Here is a 16,579-nt window from a genome sequence, read left to right as displayed (position 1 = left end):
TGATTTCTAGACATTTAGTGATGAGAGGAGTTCTGGAGATTATATATAGTCACAAGCCTCACAATTTGCGCTGTGGTCATCAGAACAACCAGAGGAATATTTTTAAAGCACAGATTTACACCTAAGACCTACTAAATTGGAATTCTGGTGATAAGACCCATAAATTTGTGATTTTAATCATCAATCCTCATGAGTCTATAAACATCCAGATCTGGATACCAGCCACTGTCCAGAACTATAAAATGGCTGATCTTTTGCTCTACTGCAAACTATCTGGTTGGCCTGATAAAATTTCCTTAATGTTGGCAGAATACATTAGAACCCTGAGACAAAGTTAAAGGACTTAATTACAGTGGCCATAGTTCAGCGTTTTTTGCAAGGGCTCCCTAGCTCCACCCCTAGTTTCCACAAGGTGGCGCAAAGAGAGCCAGATGATACCAGCAAGTGGACTCTTATAATGAAGAGATGGGCTTCCTGCTTGGGGTGAAGACACTCTCTCTGACTCCCAAGGTTGTTTGCTATACAAACACCCTTGAAAATTAATCTAAAACAAAACGTAGTCAGTGCCTCTGCTCACCAGACATGCAGAAATACGAGAGACCCAGAAATGTTGTTTCCCCAGAACAATCTAGTCCGGCTCTCTCATTTTAAGGAGGAGGTAACTGAGGCTCAGAGAACTAAGGTGCTTGGTGATATGCTCCATTGGTGTCATGTGGGGCTTGTTCAAGAACCCCATTCTTTCTGCCTGTTCTACTCATGATTTCCCAGGCAACTTATTTTCCTCTCTGACCTTGGTGGCCTACAGTTAGTAAGCTGTCAGAAATGAAATAATTGAGTGTGAGGATTTGCCACATGAGTGAGTAGCAATGACAAAGTGCGAATGATGAAGGCAGCTGAGAGAGAACTTGACATGGAGGTAATGACAAATTCGTCACCGGCCTGAGCTGCCTTCCTTCATCCTATTTGGCTTACAAATATAATGAATGGACATGACACCAGCCTTTCACATAAATTGTATTGGTAACATGGTCTTTGACTTTGTAAGCAAAGGGAAAGTTTTTGAAGATAGTTGCTGTTATCTATTCCTCATATTCAGCTATCTAACGGGGTAAATTGCTATGTATTAGTGTTTAAGTATGTTTTATAGAAAAAGTTTTAAGAAATCAATACAAATCTATTTAAGCCACCTAGAATCCTTTCTCAATGTAATACATTTATTACCTTTCACATGGTAATACATTTAACAAATTGCTGAATAAAATGGGCCTAAAGAATTGAGTAATATTGCTAGCAAGGAAAAATGATAGACAAGACAATAGGGTTTTATATGTAATATTTGACTTTGAGAGGATAACAATTTACTAGCTCTGTCACTTTAATAGCAACTAAAATGATCAGAATAGGGAAGTACTAATTTTCACTGCTTGCGAAAAAAAAATATGCAATTTAGAAATCCCAATGGAGTATCACTTACTTCGGGGCAATAATTAAGGAAAACCTCATTGAAAGCAAGTAAATGATAGCTACTGACACCACTTAAAAATTGTTTAAATTGGGGCTGGAGCTGGGACTCAGTGGTAGAGCGCTTGCCTAGCATGTGTGAGGCACTGGATTTGATTTTCAGCACCACATAAAAATAAATAAAATAAAGGTCCATTGACAATTAAACAAACAAAAAACTATTTAAATTATCTTGTTTCGGATATCCTGGCCCATCTCAGAGCTTTAGCCAGTTATTAGGTTACAGAACCTTGACATTTATGACAAGCATATCTTGAAATTTTCTCAAGTCCTCCATGTGGAAATACACCACAGCAAAGGTTTTTTTCTAATTAGGAGTCATTATTCTCAAAGAGCCAACCTATTTAAAAGAGTTAATACATGGTCGATTATGAATTGAGAACTATAAACGCAGCATCAAGATGTTCAATCCCATCTAATTAAGTCACAAGCATTCCCCCCAAAATAACAAACCACTGCATCTCATAGATCTTTGAAGTCTCTCATAACCAATCAAACCATGACTCTCAAATACATGAATGCCAAAGTGTCACGTGTATAGTAAAAGAGAATATGCAAAGCATCCATGCATACATCTGGATCACTAATGTAACCCTTTCTCCCCTCAAGAACAAGAGCATTCTTATGGAAGAAGAAGTTACGCCCGCCCCGGTTAGAAGGATCATGAAATTCAATGCTCCAGAATGGCCCTATATGCTGGCAGGGTCCCTGGGTGCAGCTGTAAATGGGGCAATCACGCCCCTCTATGCCCTTTTATTCAGCCAGGTTGTTGGGGTAAGTAAGCACCTGAGATACTTTATTCTCTTCATATCTTCTGCTGTTTTTCAAAATCAATAGCTATTCTCATCTTCGGTAGTTGGGCTCTTTGTTCTAACATAAAAAATGAAAAGCTCATTGAGTCTGTCACACAGAAGGTTAGAGGCTGAAGCTGAATGCTCTTGTCTAGGCCAGCTAGACATTCACACACTCATCATGCCTGTAAAAAAGAAAAAAAAAAAAGGCACTGTCACTGTAGACTTAGAACTGGAAGAGGGAAACTTACCTGTGTGCAAACCAAATCAGAGTGCAAAGCAGGTTTTCGAATAATTCAAAATGATTTCAGGCAATTTTAAATCTTGCTGAACAGCTGAGGTACAAAATTTGACTTACAATAGCAGGTGTTAGTGTGAAATTCTCTGTTCTACTGATTGCACTGAAATGGGGAAGTGGGGGAAGAGGTAAGAAAAGCAAAAAAGAAGTGAAATAAGGCAGGAATGAAGAATAAGCTTATTTCAGTCTTTCACTTCCTAAGAGTTTTGATATTCTCCATCTGATTTTATTGCTATAATAATAACTACAGATATGTATGCAGTAGGCACTATCTAAGCACTTGTTGTATAATAGTTCACTTATGCTTCCTAAGAACCATCTGAGGTAAGGATTGTTATTATTCCCATTTTATAAAGGAGCAAACCAAAACTTAGTGAATTTGGGATAGCAAGTGGTAGAGCTGGGAGTCAAATCCAGCCAGTGTGACTGTAGAACCAGATTCTGATAAGACATTATTGCAAAATTAGTTATTTGCAAATCAAAATGATGTTATATTTCTTAGTTGATACACCTTTCTCTCTCTCTGTCTCTGTCTGTCTGTCTGTCTCTCTCTCTCCCTCTCCCTCTCTCTCTCATCCTGTGAGGTCAACAGAGGAGGAAACCTAGAACCTAAAGAATATAATTAACTTAGTCAACGTGGCACAGCCAAAGGATTTGCCAGTATGCTATATTATCTGAGCTTAGCATGTGATAAAAGCTTACATTTTAGTTCCCTCCTCTATATCTCTCTCTTGTCACCTCTCTGATAAATGTCCTGACTGTAAAGTGTCCCTGTAGGCCTGTTGTACAGGAAGACTTGGATATTCCACAAAAAAAATCAAGGCCAGTGTAGCCCCAACAGCCACCATTTTAATTTTCAAATTGTCCCCTTATGATAAATGAGGAATTGTGCTACTTTCAGGGAGGTAGGAAACTGGAAGCATGGGGACCTTCAAATCTGGTTAATTTAATTTCTGGTTTGTGGTGCTGAAAATATTTCAAGCAATGAATTTAAATTCCTTAATTTTCTAGTAAATACAGTATGCATTATAAAGAAATGCTCTTTTACTTACTCAACAGTTATTGATTGATGGTCTCCCTGAGACACCGTGCTAGGGATTCAAGAATGCCCGGTCAGTTAGAATTCTTCAGTGGGGGTTTCGGTCCTTGCTGCTGCTGCTACTCCTCCTCCTCCTCCTCCTCCTTCTTTTTTTTCTTCTTCTTCTTGATTGAACCTAGAGGCATTCAACCACTGAGCCACATCCCTAGCTCTTTTTTTTTGTTTTTAATTTTGAGACAGGGTCTTGCTAAGTTGCATAAGGCTTCACTAAGTTGCTGAGGTTGGCTTTGAACCTCTGATCCTCCTGCCTCAGCTTCCCAGGCTGCTGGGATTACAGACATGTCCCATGGCACCTGGCTGAGTTTTCAGTACTTGAGGAAGGTGAACATTAAACAGAAAAATCCATTCACCATTTGACAAGTACTTATTGGTCATTTGCTCTTTGTTGGATGCTATTGCTGGTATTGGGGATAAGGTGGACTAGAAATATCAGGACCTCTCTCTGCCTGTCACCAGCAAAACTGCCATTTCTAGCCATGAGAGGCTCTGGAAATGAATCCCACTGAGCACTGTGCAGCAGGTATAGATGGGTAGGGCATAAGGCCTTGCAGTCCTAGGCTCAAGTGATCCTCCTGCTTCAGCCTCCCCAGTAGCTGGGACTATAGGTCCCACTATCTGTATGTGCCACTGTGCCTGGCTTCTAATGTTTGCTTTCTAAAAGAAACCCATAATATCAGCTTCCCCCCCCCCGATTATCTCTCTTTGTTTTATAAAAGCAGAGAAAAGGATATATTCATTTATCTTCATCCAAACCATGTATATGAGCTGCCATGGAAGGAGTCCTGAAATCCCTGTCGGGAGACCTTTCCTCTGAAACTGGCTCTGCTAGTTACTCACCACAACCTGGGTGCTATGATGTTACTTCCTGCTACTTCTATAGACCTTAGTTTCCTTAACTCTAAAATGAAGGATTGATGAAGTTGATCTTTAAGCTATCTTTCAGCTCTACTGGTTATGAAATGGTAAAGTCAGGAAAAAGAAAAAAAAAAGACAGTTCAGCTATAACTTCTACCCTTCTTGAACTCTCATGTGGTCATTGGTGGAGAGAATATTCTCTGTGACTCTTCTGGTCACAATTAGAAATCCTGGGATAGACTTAGACCTAAAAACTGAGCTTTTCACTTAAGGGCTGCAGGATCAGAAAAGCAGAATCTAGTTGGTGAAATCCAAAGTTGGCTTATCATTAATGCTCTCAGAGGATTATATTTGCTAAGATGCTAAACAAACTATGTCTTTCCTCTCCTATAAAGAAGAAGGCTCCTATTTGTCTCTGAGCATAATTATCACATATTCACCAGTAATCTCATGATGCTTTCTTCTCACAGGGTATAATCATGAATCTTATTTTAATTGTTCTATTTTCATTCTGACATACCTAACGGGCACAATATTCACATGTGGTATGTTGAAACCACACGCTGGGACATGGGCCCAGCATATGATTGGGCCTTATTAGGAAACCGGTTGCTAATCTAGCCAACCTTCAATATATACATAAGGCACAGTTTATCTGTTCCACTTCTCCTGTGTCTATTTGAGTTGGAAATTGTGCCGAGTGCTCTAACCACAGCAATTTGGATATAGCATGCTGGGAAGAAGCACGAACTTGGGAGTCAGCCAGCTCTGGATTTGTTTTAGGCCTCTGCTCTGTACTATGTGTACACATTTTGGCAAGAGACTTATCCTTGATGAGACTTAGTTTCTTCATCTGTAACATGAGGCAAGAAACCTAAGGCCTCAGTGGGTTGTTTGGAAATTTTAAAGAAATTCCAATTAAAGTTAAAGTAGGTTAAGTCACACACTTGACATCTGGCACATAGCAAGAGTTTAATGAATGTTCATTTTCTCCTTAAGCAGATTTACCCTTTCAAAAATGGCAGATACGTGTGCTGAACTCCTGCTAGTCTAAGAGCAGGGTAATCTACAAATGAGTAGCCCTTGGGCTGCATCTCAACATTAAAAATGTGCAAAGAACTCATGGAACACAATTTTATAGAAAAAAGATTATGGCTAAATCAGATGCCCAATCTCAAACCAAACAATTGTGTGTGTGTGTGTGTGTGTGTGTGTGTGTTGTAACACTGAGAAAGTGGAGAATACCATGAGCCTAAAGAACAGGCATTTCCTTATTCAAGAGTAACCCCTAGCTATATGAACTCAGGTAAGTCACTTGATGTTTTGGGCTTTAGATTTCTGTTGTTAATAAGACTCATACAAGCTGCTCTGAATTCTAGAGTCCATGGCTATGGTAGGTGATCTTTGGGGTAATGAAGATTGTGGCATTGCAATTTGAGGTTTCAGGGCATTTGTGTAATGATTTTAAAAACCAAAGTAAAATATAGCCTTACATTTCTGCATTTTTAGACTCTGTAAACTTGTGAGTCATGTTATACTGGGAAGAATTACTGTGGTATCTTCCAAACCCATTTTCTGCCTGTGTTAACTAGAAACTTTGTTTTAGAACTAGTAAAAATCTCATTAACCTATTGCACCCCCCACACCCACACACATCACTTTGGAATTTGAGATATTTTGAACAGATTGCTTTTGCCTTACAAAAAAAGGGTTACTAGAATAATAATGGGAAAAAATGATTAATAGAATAATAGACATTGTTTTTACCAACGTCTATTTAGCATGTAGTATGCACTTACTAAATAATTATTCAATCTGTGGTTTCCTTTGAGCAACTGTTTATTAGCACTGTTTGAGTGACACAAACTACTTCAGAACAATAGGTAGGGATTTATGGAACAGCCCTCTAATGCATATTTTTCCTGAACTCACAGTTCCCTCATGCAGTCTGGGTTAGGAAGATTTTGTTGCACCTAAAATCCTTTTCACTTCAAGGCAATGTCATTGGGATATATTCTTTCAATATTTTTATTGTGATTGTTTGCTTCTCAATAAGTTACTTGAGTAATGTCCGTAAATTCATCCCATATTTATGAATGTCATTTACTAAGCCATTATAGACTTAATCCCCACTCACAATTCCCATAGCTTTTTGGATAGAGGTGTTTTTAGCTTCCTGTGATTTAGAGGCAAAACCTCAGTCTTAGATATAGATTTTTTTTTCTTTTCTAAGTCAATTCTATTCAATCCTTTGATAGCCAGTTGCTTTTTTGTGTGCTGGGGATTGAACTCAGGGCCTTGTGCATGCAAGGCAAGCACTCCACCAACTAAGGTCTATCCCCAACCCAACCATTGGCTTTTTTAATGGTATGAAATATTTAAAGTTCATTTAATATGAAACACATACATGTACCTATAACCAACAGTTTATATTTGTGAACTAGTTTATATGTATAAAACTAATAGCAGGCAAGATGCCTCAGTGTGAAAATCAACTTTTTTACATTTTAGTATTTGAACAAGATGGAGGTTCAAATAATTTTGAGTTTTTCCCCAGATTAATATTCCTAAATTCTCAGGGATTTCCCTCCCTCCTTCCCTGACTTTTTTTCTTCCTTTCTTCTCCCCTCTCTCTTTTACTTCTCTCTCCCTTTCTTCTCTTTCTACCTTATTACTTGAAGGACTTCTGTGTCAGACAAAAGCCAACATAACTGCTTAAGTCAGGCAAAGAAACAACGCAAAAATTCTGTAATTTTCACCATTGATTTTCATTGATCAGGCATTCTGCCCCACAAGGGATTAATATTTAATGTTCATAGCTAACTTCTGTTTAATTACTAGTATTTTAAAGTAAAACCATTTTTAAAGTTTTTTTTTAAGTGCCTTTAGGTTCATAGCAAAATTAGGAAGGTATGACGATTTCCCATATACCCCCTGCCCTTTCCCATGATCAGCACCCTCTACCAGCATGGTATATTCCTTACATTCATGAAGCTTCACTGACACTTCACGATCACCCAAAGAACCTAGAATACATTAAGGTTCACTCTTAATGTACGTTGTATGGGTTTGGACAAATGAATAGAGACCTGTAGAGAGAAATTTTGTTTAAGCATATTTGAATGTATGTGTTGTTGTTTATAATAAAAAAGTTTTCTTTCTTGCTTATTATCTTCCAAAGAATTTTTCAATTCCTGATAAAGAGCAACAAAGGTCAAACATTGATGGGATATGCCTACTTTTTGTAGGACTAGGCTGTATATCTGTTTTCACCCAATTTCTGCAGGTAAGGAGTTTTATTTTTCATTAAATGATTTAGCTGTTTCATCTCTTTTCATGTTAAAGTATCACTAAAGACTCCTTTATATTTTTAGGGATACACCTTTGCTAAATCTGGAGAGCTCCTCACAAAAAGGCTACGTAAATTTGGTTTCAAGGCAATGTTAGGGCAAGACATTGGCTGGTTTGATGATCTCAGAAATAGTCCTGGAACACTGGCAACAAGACTTGCTACAGATGCTTCCCAAGTTCAAGGGGTAAGCTATTTGGGTCTCTTAGTCTGTTTGGGCTGCTGTGAACAAATATCTTAAACTGGGTAATTTATAAATAATAGAATTATTTCTTGCAGTTTGGTAGGTTGGGTAGTTTATGATCCAATCACTAGCAGACTCAGTGTCTGATGAGGGCTTATTCTCTCTGATTCAAATATGACAGCTTCATGTGCCATTTTCATGTGATACAGGATCAAAGGGACTAGGATGCTCCCTGCAGCTTCTTCTGTAGTGGCATGAATCCTATCCATGGAGGATATTTTATGACTGTACATCATTTATTTCTGCTCTGATCTTTATTATTTCTTTCCTTATACTAATTTGGGGTATGGTTTGTTCTTGCTGTTCTAAGACCTTAGGATGCGTCATTAGGTTGTTTATTTGAAATCTATCTTTTTTTCTTTTTGTTTGTTTGTTTGTTTTTGATGTAGACACACTTAAAGTTGCTTTTGCTGAATCCTACAGATTTTGGTAGTTTATTTATTTATTTTTTTGTTATAAGGGACTTTTAGGTTTCCCTTTGACATCCTCAATGACCTACTTGTTTGTTCAAAGTATGTTGTTCAGTCTCCATGTATTTGTATAATTTCTAAAGTTTCCTTTGATTTCTAGTATCATTCCATGGTGATCAGGAAAGATACAGGATATGATTTCTTATTAAAAGTTTTTTCTTGATCTATTCTAGAGAAAGTTCCATGTGCTGATGAAAAGAATGTGAATTCTTCAGGTGTTGGATGGAATGTTCTGTAAATGTCTAAGTCCATTTGATTTAGAGTGTAGTTTAATTCTGAGGTTTCTTTGTTGACTTTTTTGTCTAGATCATCTCTGCATTGGCAAAATTGAGATATTGATATGCCCCAGTATTATTATATAGGAGTCTATCTCTCCTTGTAGGTTTAATAGTGTTTGTTTTATAAAGATATTAGGTGCATATAGATTTATAATTATTGTATCTTCTTCCTTTATCATTATAGAGTAACCTTTTTGTTTCTTCTTACTCTTTTTTGTCATAAAGTCCATTTTGTCAGATATAAGTACCACCTTTTTAAAATTCCATTTTCTTGGAATAGCATCTTTAATCCTTTTACTTTCAGTCTGTGTGTCTTTATGGTTGAGATGAGTTTCTTGAAGATAGTATATTATTGGTCTTGTTTTTTAATCCACTCATCCAATCTGTATTTCTTTTATAATTAATTTATATTGGTGCACTATAAATATACATAATAGTGGGATTCATTATGATAAATTCATACATGCATATAACATAATTTGGTCATTTTCTTTCCCCAGTACCTTCCCATTTCCTCTTTTCCTCCCTCCCATTTTTATCCTATCTCTACTTTTCTCCTTCTATTTTCATAAAATTTTTCTCCCCACTTTTCTCTCTCCCCCTTTTATCTGTAGTTTTCAAGTATGAGAGGGAAAGATATGATCTTTGACATTCTGAATCTAGTCTAATTTAATTTTTCTACTTAACATATATACAATTTTTCCAGCACCATTAAAAAGGCTGCCTTCTTCAACATATGTTCTTGGCACCTTTATTAAGTATCAGATGACTATATCTGTGTGGGTTTGTCTCTGTGTTTTCTGTTCTATTTCATTGTTCTATGCATCTGATTTTATACCAGTACCACGATGTTTCCGTTGCTACAGCTCAGCAGTATAATTTAAAATTGGGTATTGTGATACTTCCAGCTTTGCTCTTCCGGCTTAGAATTACTTTGGCTATTCTGGGTCTTATTCTTCCACATGAAATTTTAGGACTTTTTATCTAGTTCTGTGAAAAATGTCATTGGAATTTTGATGGTGATTGCATTGGATCTGTAATCTGTAGATTGTTTTTGGTAACAGGGCCATTTTAACAATATTAATTCCATCTACCCATTAATGTGGGAGGTCTTTCTGTCTTCTAGTGTCTTCTTCAACTTCTTTCTTCAGTGTTCTTTAATTCTCATTGTAGAGGTCTTCCAGCTTAGATTTTTTTCTAGGCATTTTATATTTTTTGATGCCATTTTAAATGGAATTGTTTTCCTAATACCCTTTTCAGTGGATTGATTATTGGTGTATAGAAAAGCTATTGATTTTTCTATTTTTTTTTTACTTTACTAAAGCTTTTTATTATCTCCAGTAGTCTTTTTAAAATTAATTTTTAAATTTATATATGAGAGTGGAATGCATTAAAATTCTTATTACACATATAGAGCACAATTTTTCATATCTCTAGTTGTATACAAAATGTATTCACATAAATTTGTGTCTTCATACATGTACTTTGGATAATAATGTGATGGACAATATTTGATGAAGTCTTTTGATGAAGCTTTTTGAATCTTCTAAGTATATGATCATATCATCTGCAGATAGTGATAAGTTGAATTCTTCTTTTTCTATTTTTGTATCCCTTAAATTTCTTTCTCTTAATTCTTAATTGCTCTAGCTAAACTTTCAAGTACTGTATTGAATAGGAGTAATAAGGGTAGATATTCTTATCTTATTCCTGATTTTTAAGAAATGTGTCCAGGTTTTCTCTGTTCAGTCTGAGGTTGGCTTTGGGTTTGTCATATATATCCTTTATGAAGTTTCTTCTATCCTGAGTTTCTTCAGTGGGTGCTGAATTTTGTTGAAGGCTTTTCCTGCATATATCGAGATAATTATGTGATTTTTGTCCTTAATTCTATTTATGTGGTAAATTATACTTATTAATTTGCATATGTTGAACCATTCTTGCATCCCTGATGAAAAAACTTGATCAGATGTATAAGCTTCTTAATATGTTGTTGAATATGATTTTCTAATGTTTTATCAAGGGCTTTTGCATCTATGTTCCTCAAAGATATTGGTATGTAGTTTGCTCACCTTGAGGTTTTCTTATCTAGTTTTGGTATGAGGATGATACTGAGTTCATAGAATGAATTTTGAAGAGTTCCACTCTTTCCTTTTTTATGAAATAACTTGAGGAGCATTGGCATTAATTCCTCTTGAAACCTCTGGTAAAATTCAGCTGAGATTCCACTGGGTTCTGGACTTTTCTTTGTTGAAAGCTTTTAATTCCTGTTTCAATCTCATCACTTGTACCTAGCCTGTTTAGGTTTTTCTATATTCTCTTGGTTTAATTTTGGTAGGTTATACATGTCCAGAAATTGGTCCACTTCTAGATTTTCCAATTTATTGGTGTATCAGTTTTCAAAGTAGTACCTAATGATTCTCTGGATTTCTATAATGTCTGCAGTGATATCTCCTGTCTTATCTCTAATTTTATTAATATTGATCTTTTCTCTCTTGGTTAGTTTGACTAAGAGTTTATAAATCTTGTTCATCTTTTCAAAAAACCAATCTTGGTTTTACTGATCCTTTGTATTATCTTTCTAAATTCTCTATTTTCATTAATTTTGGCTCTAATCTTAATTATTTTCTTTCTTCCACTGGTTTTGGAATTGGTTTGTTCTTACTTTTTAGGACCTTGAAATGCATCATTAGGTTGTATGCTTGGGAATCTTTCTGATATTTTTATGTAGGCAATCATAGCTATAAACACGACTGTGTTTCTCTCTGCCTTTGTGTAACCTCTCCCCTCTGTAGTGCCGCTGCCACCACTGGCTTGATTCTTGATGTGCTTTTTCTTGTCCCACAAAGTACCAGAATTTCTGGGTCTGAGTCTCTGTGCAGTATTGAATTTCAATGAGTTTTCTCAGTCAACCACATTACTGAGAAGCAGTTTTCCTGCTATTTCAATTCTGAGCCACTGTGAAACTGGAAAGTGCAGCCTTCCTCTACTCCACCATTTTTTCTCCATCTTTTAAATAAAGAATTAAGACCATTTACATTCAGAGTTACTAAAGAAAAGTGTGGCCTTGTGCCTGCCATTTTGTTGATTTTCTTCTAGTTTTTTATTATTATTATTATTATTATTATTATTATTCTTTGTTCATTTCTTCCTTCTTATTCATCTTTGTGGTTTAGTGATTTACTGTATTGATGATGTTTGACTCTTGTGTTTCTCATTGGTGTACCTATTTTATCGAGATTTATACTTTTACATGCTATTATGATAGTAGTTATTTTTCTTCCTTTTCTGGGTGTAGGACTCCCTTCAACATCTTTTATAAGGCTGGTCTGGTAGTCATGAATTCCCTTAGTTTTTGCTTATCTTTATTTCTTATTCAATTCTGAAGAATAACCTTGCTGCATTGTCAGTTTTTTCTTTCAGGACTTAAAATACATCATTCCATGCCCTCCTAGCCTATAGAATTTCTTCCAAGAATTCTGCTGTTAGTCTATTGGGGTATTGGTGCTTTTCTTCATAGATTTTAAGTTCTTTTTTTGTCCTGAACTGTTGAAAGTTTGACCATAAAATGTCATCGTGAGGATTTTTTCTGGTCATGTCTGTTTGAGATTGTACAGACCTCCTATATGTGGATGTTTATGTCTTTCCCAAGATTAGGGAAATATTCTGCTATTATTTTTTGAACAGTTTGCCTATGCCCTTCATCTTTGTTTCTTCCCCTTTGGGTATGCCAATGTTGCAGACATTTAGCCTTTTAATAGCATCCCAAAGATCTTTTATGCTATCTTCATTCTTTCTTTTTTTTTTCTTTATTTCTCTCTGAACATGATTTTTCAAAAGACCTATCTTTAATTTCCACTAATCTTTCTGTTTTATCTAGTCTGTTGTTGAAGCTTTCAACTGGTCTTTTTGTCTGACTTATCGAGTTCTTCATTTCCAAGATTTATTTCATTTTCAAAATCTCTCTTTGTTGAATTTCTCATTTGTCTCCTAAATCATCTTCCTGGTTTCATTTAACTGTTTATCTGTATTCTCATTGAGCTTACTTTTTAAAAATCATCATTTTGAATTCTTTATCAAGCATTTAATTTACTTTGATACTTTTGGAATTTGTTACTAGAGAGTTAAGAGCTTTAGAAGGTGTCATATTACCTTGATTTTTCATATTTCTTTTGTTAATTGTGATAAAATTTGCACATATAATGAATCTAATATTTCCACTGCATTTATGGGATGGCCTTCTTATTAAGCACATTTCCTGAAACTGTGTCCATTTATGGTGGGTTTATTGCCACCTCGATATCACAATGTAATCTTCCTGTAGCTGCTTTGTCTGTGATTAGTGAATTTGGGCACAGTGTGTACAATATCAGAGTTAGAGAGATAGACTGTCTCTGCTGGTCATACAAGCGTGGGAACACTAGCAGTTCAGGCTGGTGTGGTGTATACAGTATGTCAGGCACCCTGTGTGACTACTCCTATAGTGAGAGGGTTGAACCCATCAAGTGATGGGGATTTCTTTAGTTTGTTGAGACTAGCTATCTTGACTTGAATGGGTCTCTGGTCTGGCTGCTGCAATAGTGATGAGGTGTCCGAAGCACTTGTCCTCTGATCAGATATTGGTGTGGGTTTAGGTGCTCTATCAGGAGATGCTAAGGCAGGAATTAGAGCCTCCACTCAATTGCATTCCCACCCAGTCTTGTCAACAATGCATGATAGACAATATGTGAAGGGACCGATGCAAGGAACCCACATAGGTGCTGGGGCAGCACAAGTTATGTTCTTCCTCTCTGCTTCTACTGACTCTGCTCACCAGGAGTGGGACCTCAGACACCCCTTGCTGTGCATACCTGGGGATGGGGCAATAGCTGGGGCTTTCATCTCTTTGATTCTCTCACTTATAGAGCACACCAGGAATTGAGTGGAATTGGGTCATAGCTAGAAGGGGGGAAAATTCCTTTCAACTGAGGTGCTCACAGGAATGAGCAAGAGCAGTATATGAGTAAAATACAGATGTTTACGTGTTTGATTTCCTCGTCTCTCCTCTCCTCTCCTCTCCTCTCCTCTCCTCTTCTCTCCTCTCCTTTCCTCTGGGTCAAGTTTCCTTCCAGCTCTTCTAAGGCTATGTCCTCTAGGGGTGGGGATACAGCCATGTTTTCAGTTTCAGCCATGCTTGAAACTGCCCTAGCATGTCTTGCTGGATAGGGCCTAGAACCACAGAGTTCTTTACTCACCTTTTTAGCAACAGGCACCCATTCATGTTCCTGGGAAAGGAGTGGGAAACATGTGGGCAACTGCCCTCAGTCCTGGCACCAGTGTTAAACCACATGTGACTGGCTATGCCTTGGGTCTCAGAGAGCATGATCTCTATCCCCCAGCTCTTCAGGACAGCACCTTCTGCTCCCCTCCTTTTCACAACAACTTCTCCCCATCATATAGCCATCTCATTAGATTTCTGTCATTCACTCCACCAAGCCAAGTTTGGCTTAGGAGGAAGCTACCCTTGAGCCAGTACAATGGAATTTCTCTGGAGTCCCAGAGATAGGAATATGCAGGGTTTTTTGAGCCCTAAAGCAATTCAAATTCAGACAGTAGGTCCTTTCTTAAGATGACTTCTGGTTACAGCACCTTGGGGGCTTCCTGATGGATGAATTGAAATCCTCTTTAAAAGTCAGATATGATGCATATTTCAGGCCTCTTATCTTTAGGTTCTAAGCCTGCAAGGGCCATGAAACTTTCCAATAGCTAGGATAGTCAGTATCCATGCTGGTAGAGTTTTCTGGGACTCTTTCATGTTTACCTCTATTGAGTAGGAACTCCACCTCCCCCTGTTATGAAGCAGGGGTGGCAGTGCTGGGATATTTTGTTCCTCTTGCTATGCTGCTGTCCCAGATCTCTGGATTTTTACAGTTTCCATTCCTCTGCTGTTGAATTCTGGTGTTCTCCAGCATTAAGCAATACAAGAATGTTTAGAGGTGAGATGATTAGATTATGAGAGCCATAGCCTCACCAGTGGATCAACCCATTTAATGGTTAATAATTTGAATGGAATGCTGAGTGGTATTGTTGGGACAGTGGGATGGGATTGGAGAAAGTAGGTCGAATTATATCTTGTCACTGGTCCTCACATATTTTCCTTTTCCTCTCCTCGTCTCTCCTCTCCTCTCTATCTCCCTGCCTTCTGGCTGCCATGAGCTGACAGCTTTCCTCTGCTGTGCCTTTTCATCATAATATTTCTTCCTTGGAACCAGCCAGTCATGGACTAGGCCTCTGAAACCATGATCCCCAAATAAACTCTTCCTCCTCTAAGTTGTTCTTGTCAGGCGTTTTGGTAACAGTGATGAAAAACTAATTAACACAGTCTGTAATCAAAACAATGGAAAGTAAAGACTTGGACACATAGTTGTACATCAATGTTCACAGCAGCATTATTCACTATAGCCAAAAGGTGGTAGAACCAGTGTCCATCAGTGGACAAATAAATAAACAAAATGTGATAAATACATACAATGGAATATATTCAGCCTTCAAAAGGAATATCATTGGATATGTACTACAATGTAGATGAACCTTGAAAACATTATGCTTAGCAAAATAAACTAGACACAGAGGACAAATACTTTATTATTCTCCTTATATGAAATACCTAGAATATGCAAATTCATAGAGGCAGAGAAAAAAATAGAAGTTACCAGTGATGTGGAAGAAGGAGGAAATGGAAGTTACTGTTTAACGGGTACAGATTTACAGATGATGTAAACATTTTGGGTGTCAATGTGGTGATGGTCATATATTATGAATGGTTTGAATGTCCCTGAACTGTACACTTATGAATGACTAATATGATAAATAATGTTATATATATTTTATCACAATAAGACAAAAACCTATCTTTTTTGTATAAAATAGGTTTTTCACATAATGGCATTTGGTAAAGACTGTGTGTCTGAGTTGAGTCGGTTGCTTTTTGTTTGCAGGCTGCTGGCTCTCAAATTGGGATGATGGTCAATTCCATCACCAATCTCACTGTGGCCATAATTGTTGCCTTCCTCAGTAGCTGGAAGCTCAGCCTGGTCATATTGAGCTTCTTCCCCTTCTTGGCTTTATCAGGAGCCCTACAGACCAGAATGTTGACAGGATTTGCCTCTCAAGATAAGAAGGCTCTGGAGAGGGCAGGACAGGTAATCTTACAGACCTAATTTTCTGCTTATAGCTGAGTGTCCCTGAGACAAACTGGTAAATGTAGGGACTACAAAGAGATTTAAGGAAGCAGACAGGAATATTTAGAGACCTTACACTAGTTTTTTGTATCTAGGCAAAGACTCTGCCAATGAAGCTCTGCTGCTGTGTGTTTGAACTGGCAAGGAAAAATAGTGGGATGAACACAGATATTTACGTGTTTGATTTCCTCTTGAATTATTACTTGTTCCATGTCCCAGTTTGGTGTATTCTCACTTGTAGAGGTAGATAGTTCAGTTTTCTGTCCATTAGGCATTTTGAGTTGATCTTGGATCCTGTTGTCCACACAGAGAGGAGATCTTTTTAATGGCACACGTTGAATTTTTACACTTTAGTGTCTTCTAGGCTTGTGGTAAATAAATGCCTTTCCCAAATAGAATCATGATCTGCAATTTAGGTTTCAAATACACTTATGTTTTAGCTATGCATGTTAAAAAA

General features: G+C 37.2%; 1 protein-coding gene across 3 annotated transcripts in view; it reads left to right on the top strand.

The window, feature by feature from the left end:
- Abcb11 (ATP binding cassette subfamily B member 11) overlaps positions 1 to 16,579 on the top strand; it is a 92,456-nt gene that overhangs the window by 61,005 nt on the left and 14,872 nt on the right. For all 3 annotated transcript variants that reach the window (XM_048812429.1, XM_015479284.2, XM_048812428.1), the window contains 4 exons: positions 2,131 to 2,295; positions 7,746 to 7,850; positions 7,939 to 8,100; positions 15,880 to 16,083. In XM_048812429.1, coding sequence (XP_048668386.1) covers positions 2,131 to 2,295; positions 7,746 to 7,850; positions 7,939 to 8,100; positions 15,880 to 16,083 — 636 coding nt within the window. The remainder of the gene's footprint in view (positions 1 to 2,130; positions 2,296 to 7,745; positions 7,851 to 7,938; positions 8,101 to 15,879; positions 16,084 to 16,579) is intronic.

The sequence above is a fragment of the Marmota marmota genome, unplaced genomic scaffold (assembly GCF_001458135.2).
Source record: "Marmota marmota marmota unplaced genomic scaffold, marMar, whole genome shotgun sequence".
Taxonomy (NCBI): Eukaryota; Metazoa; Chordata; class Mammalia; order Rodentia; family Sciuridae; genus Marmota; species Marmota marmota.
This window is presented reverse-complemented; position numbering and strand designations above follow the sequence as displayed.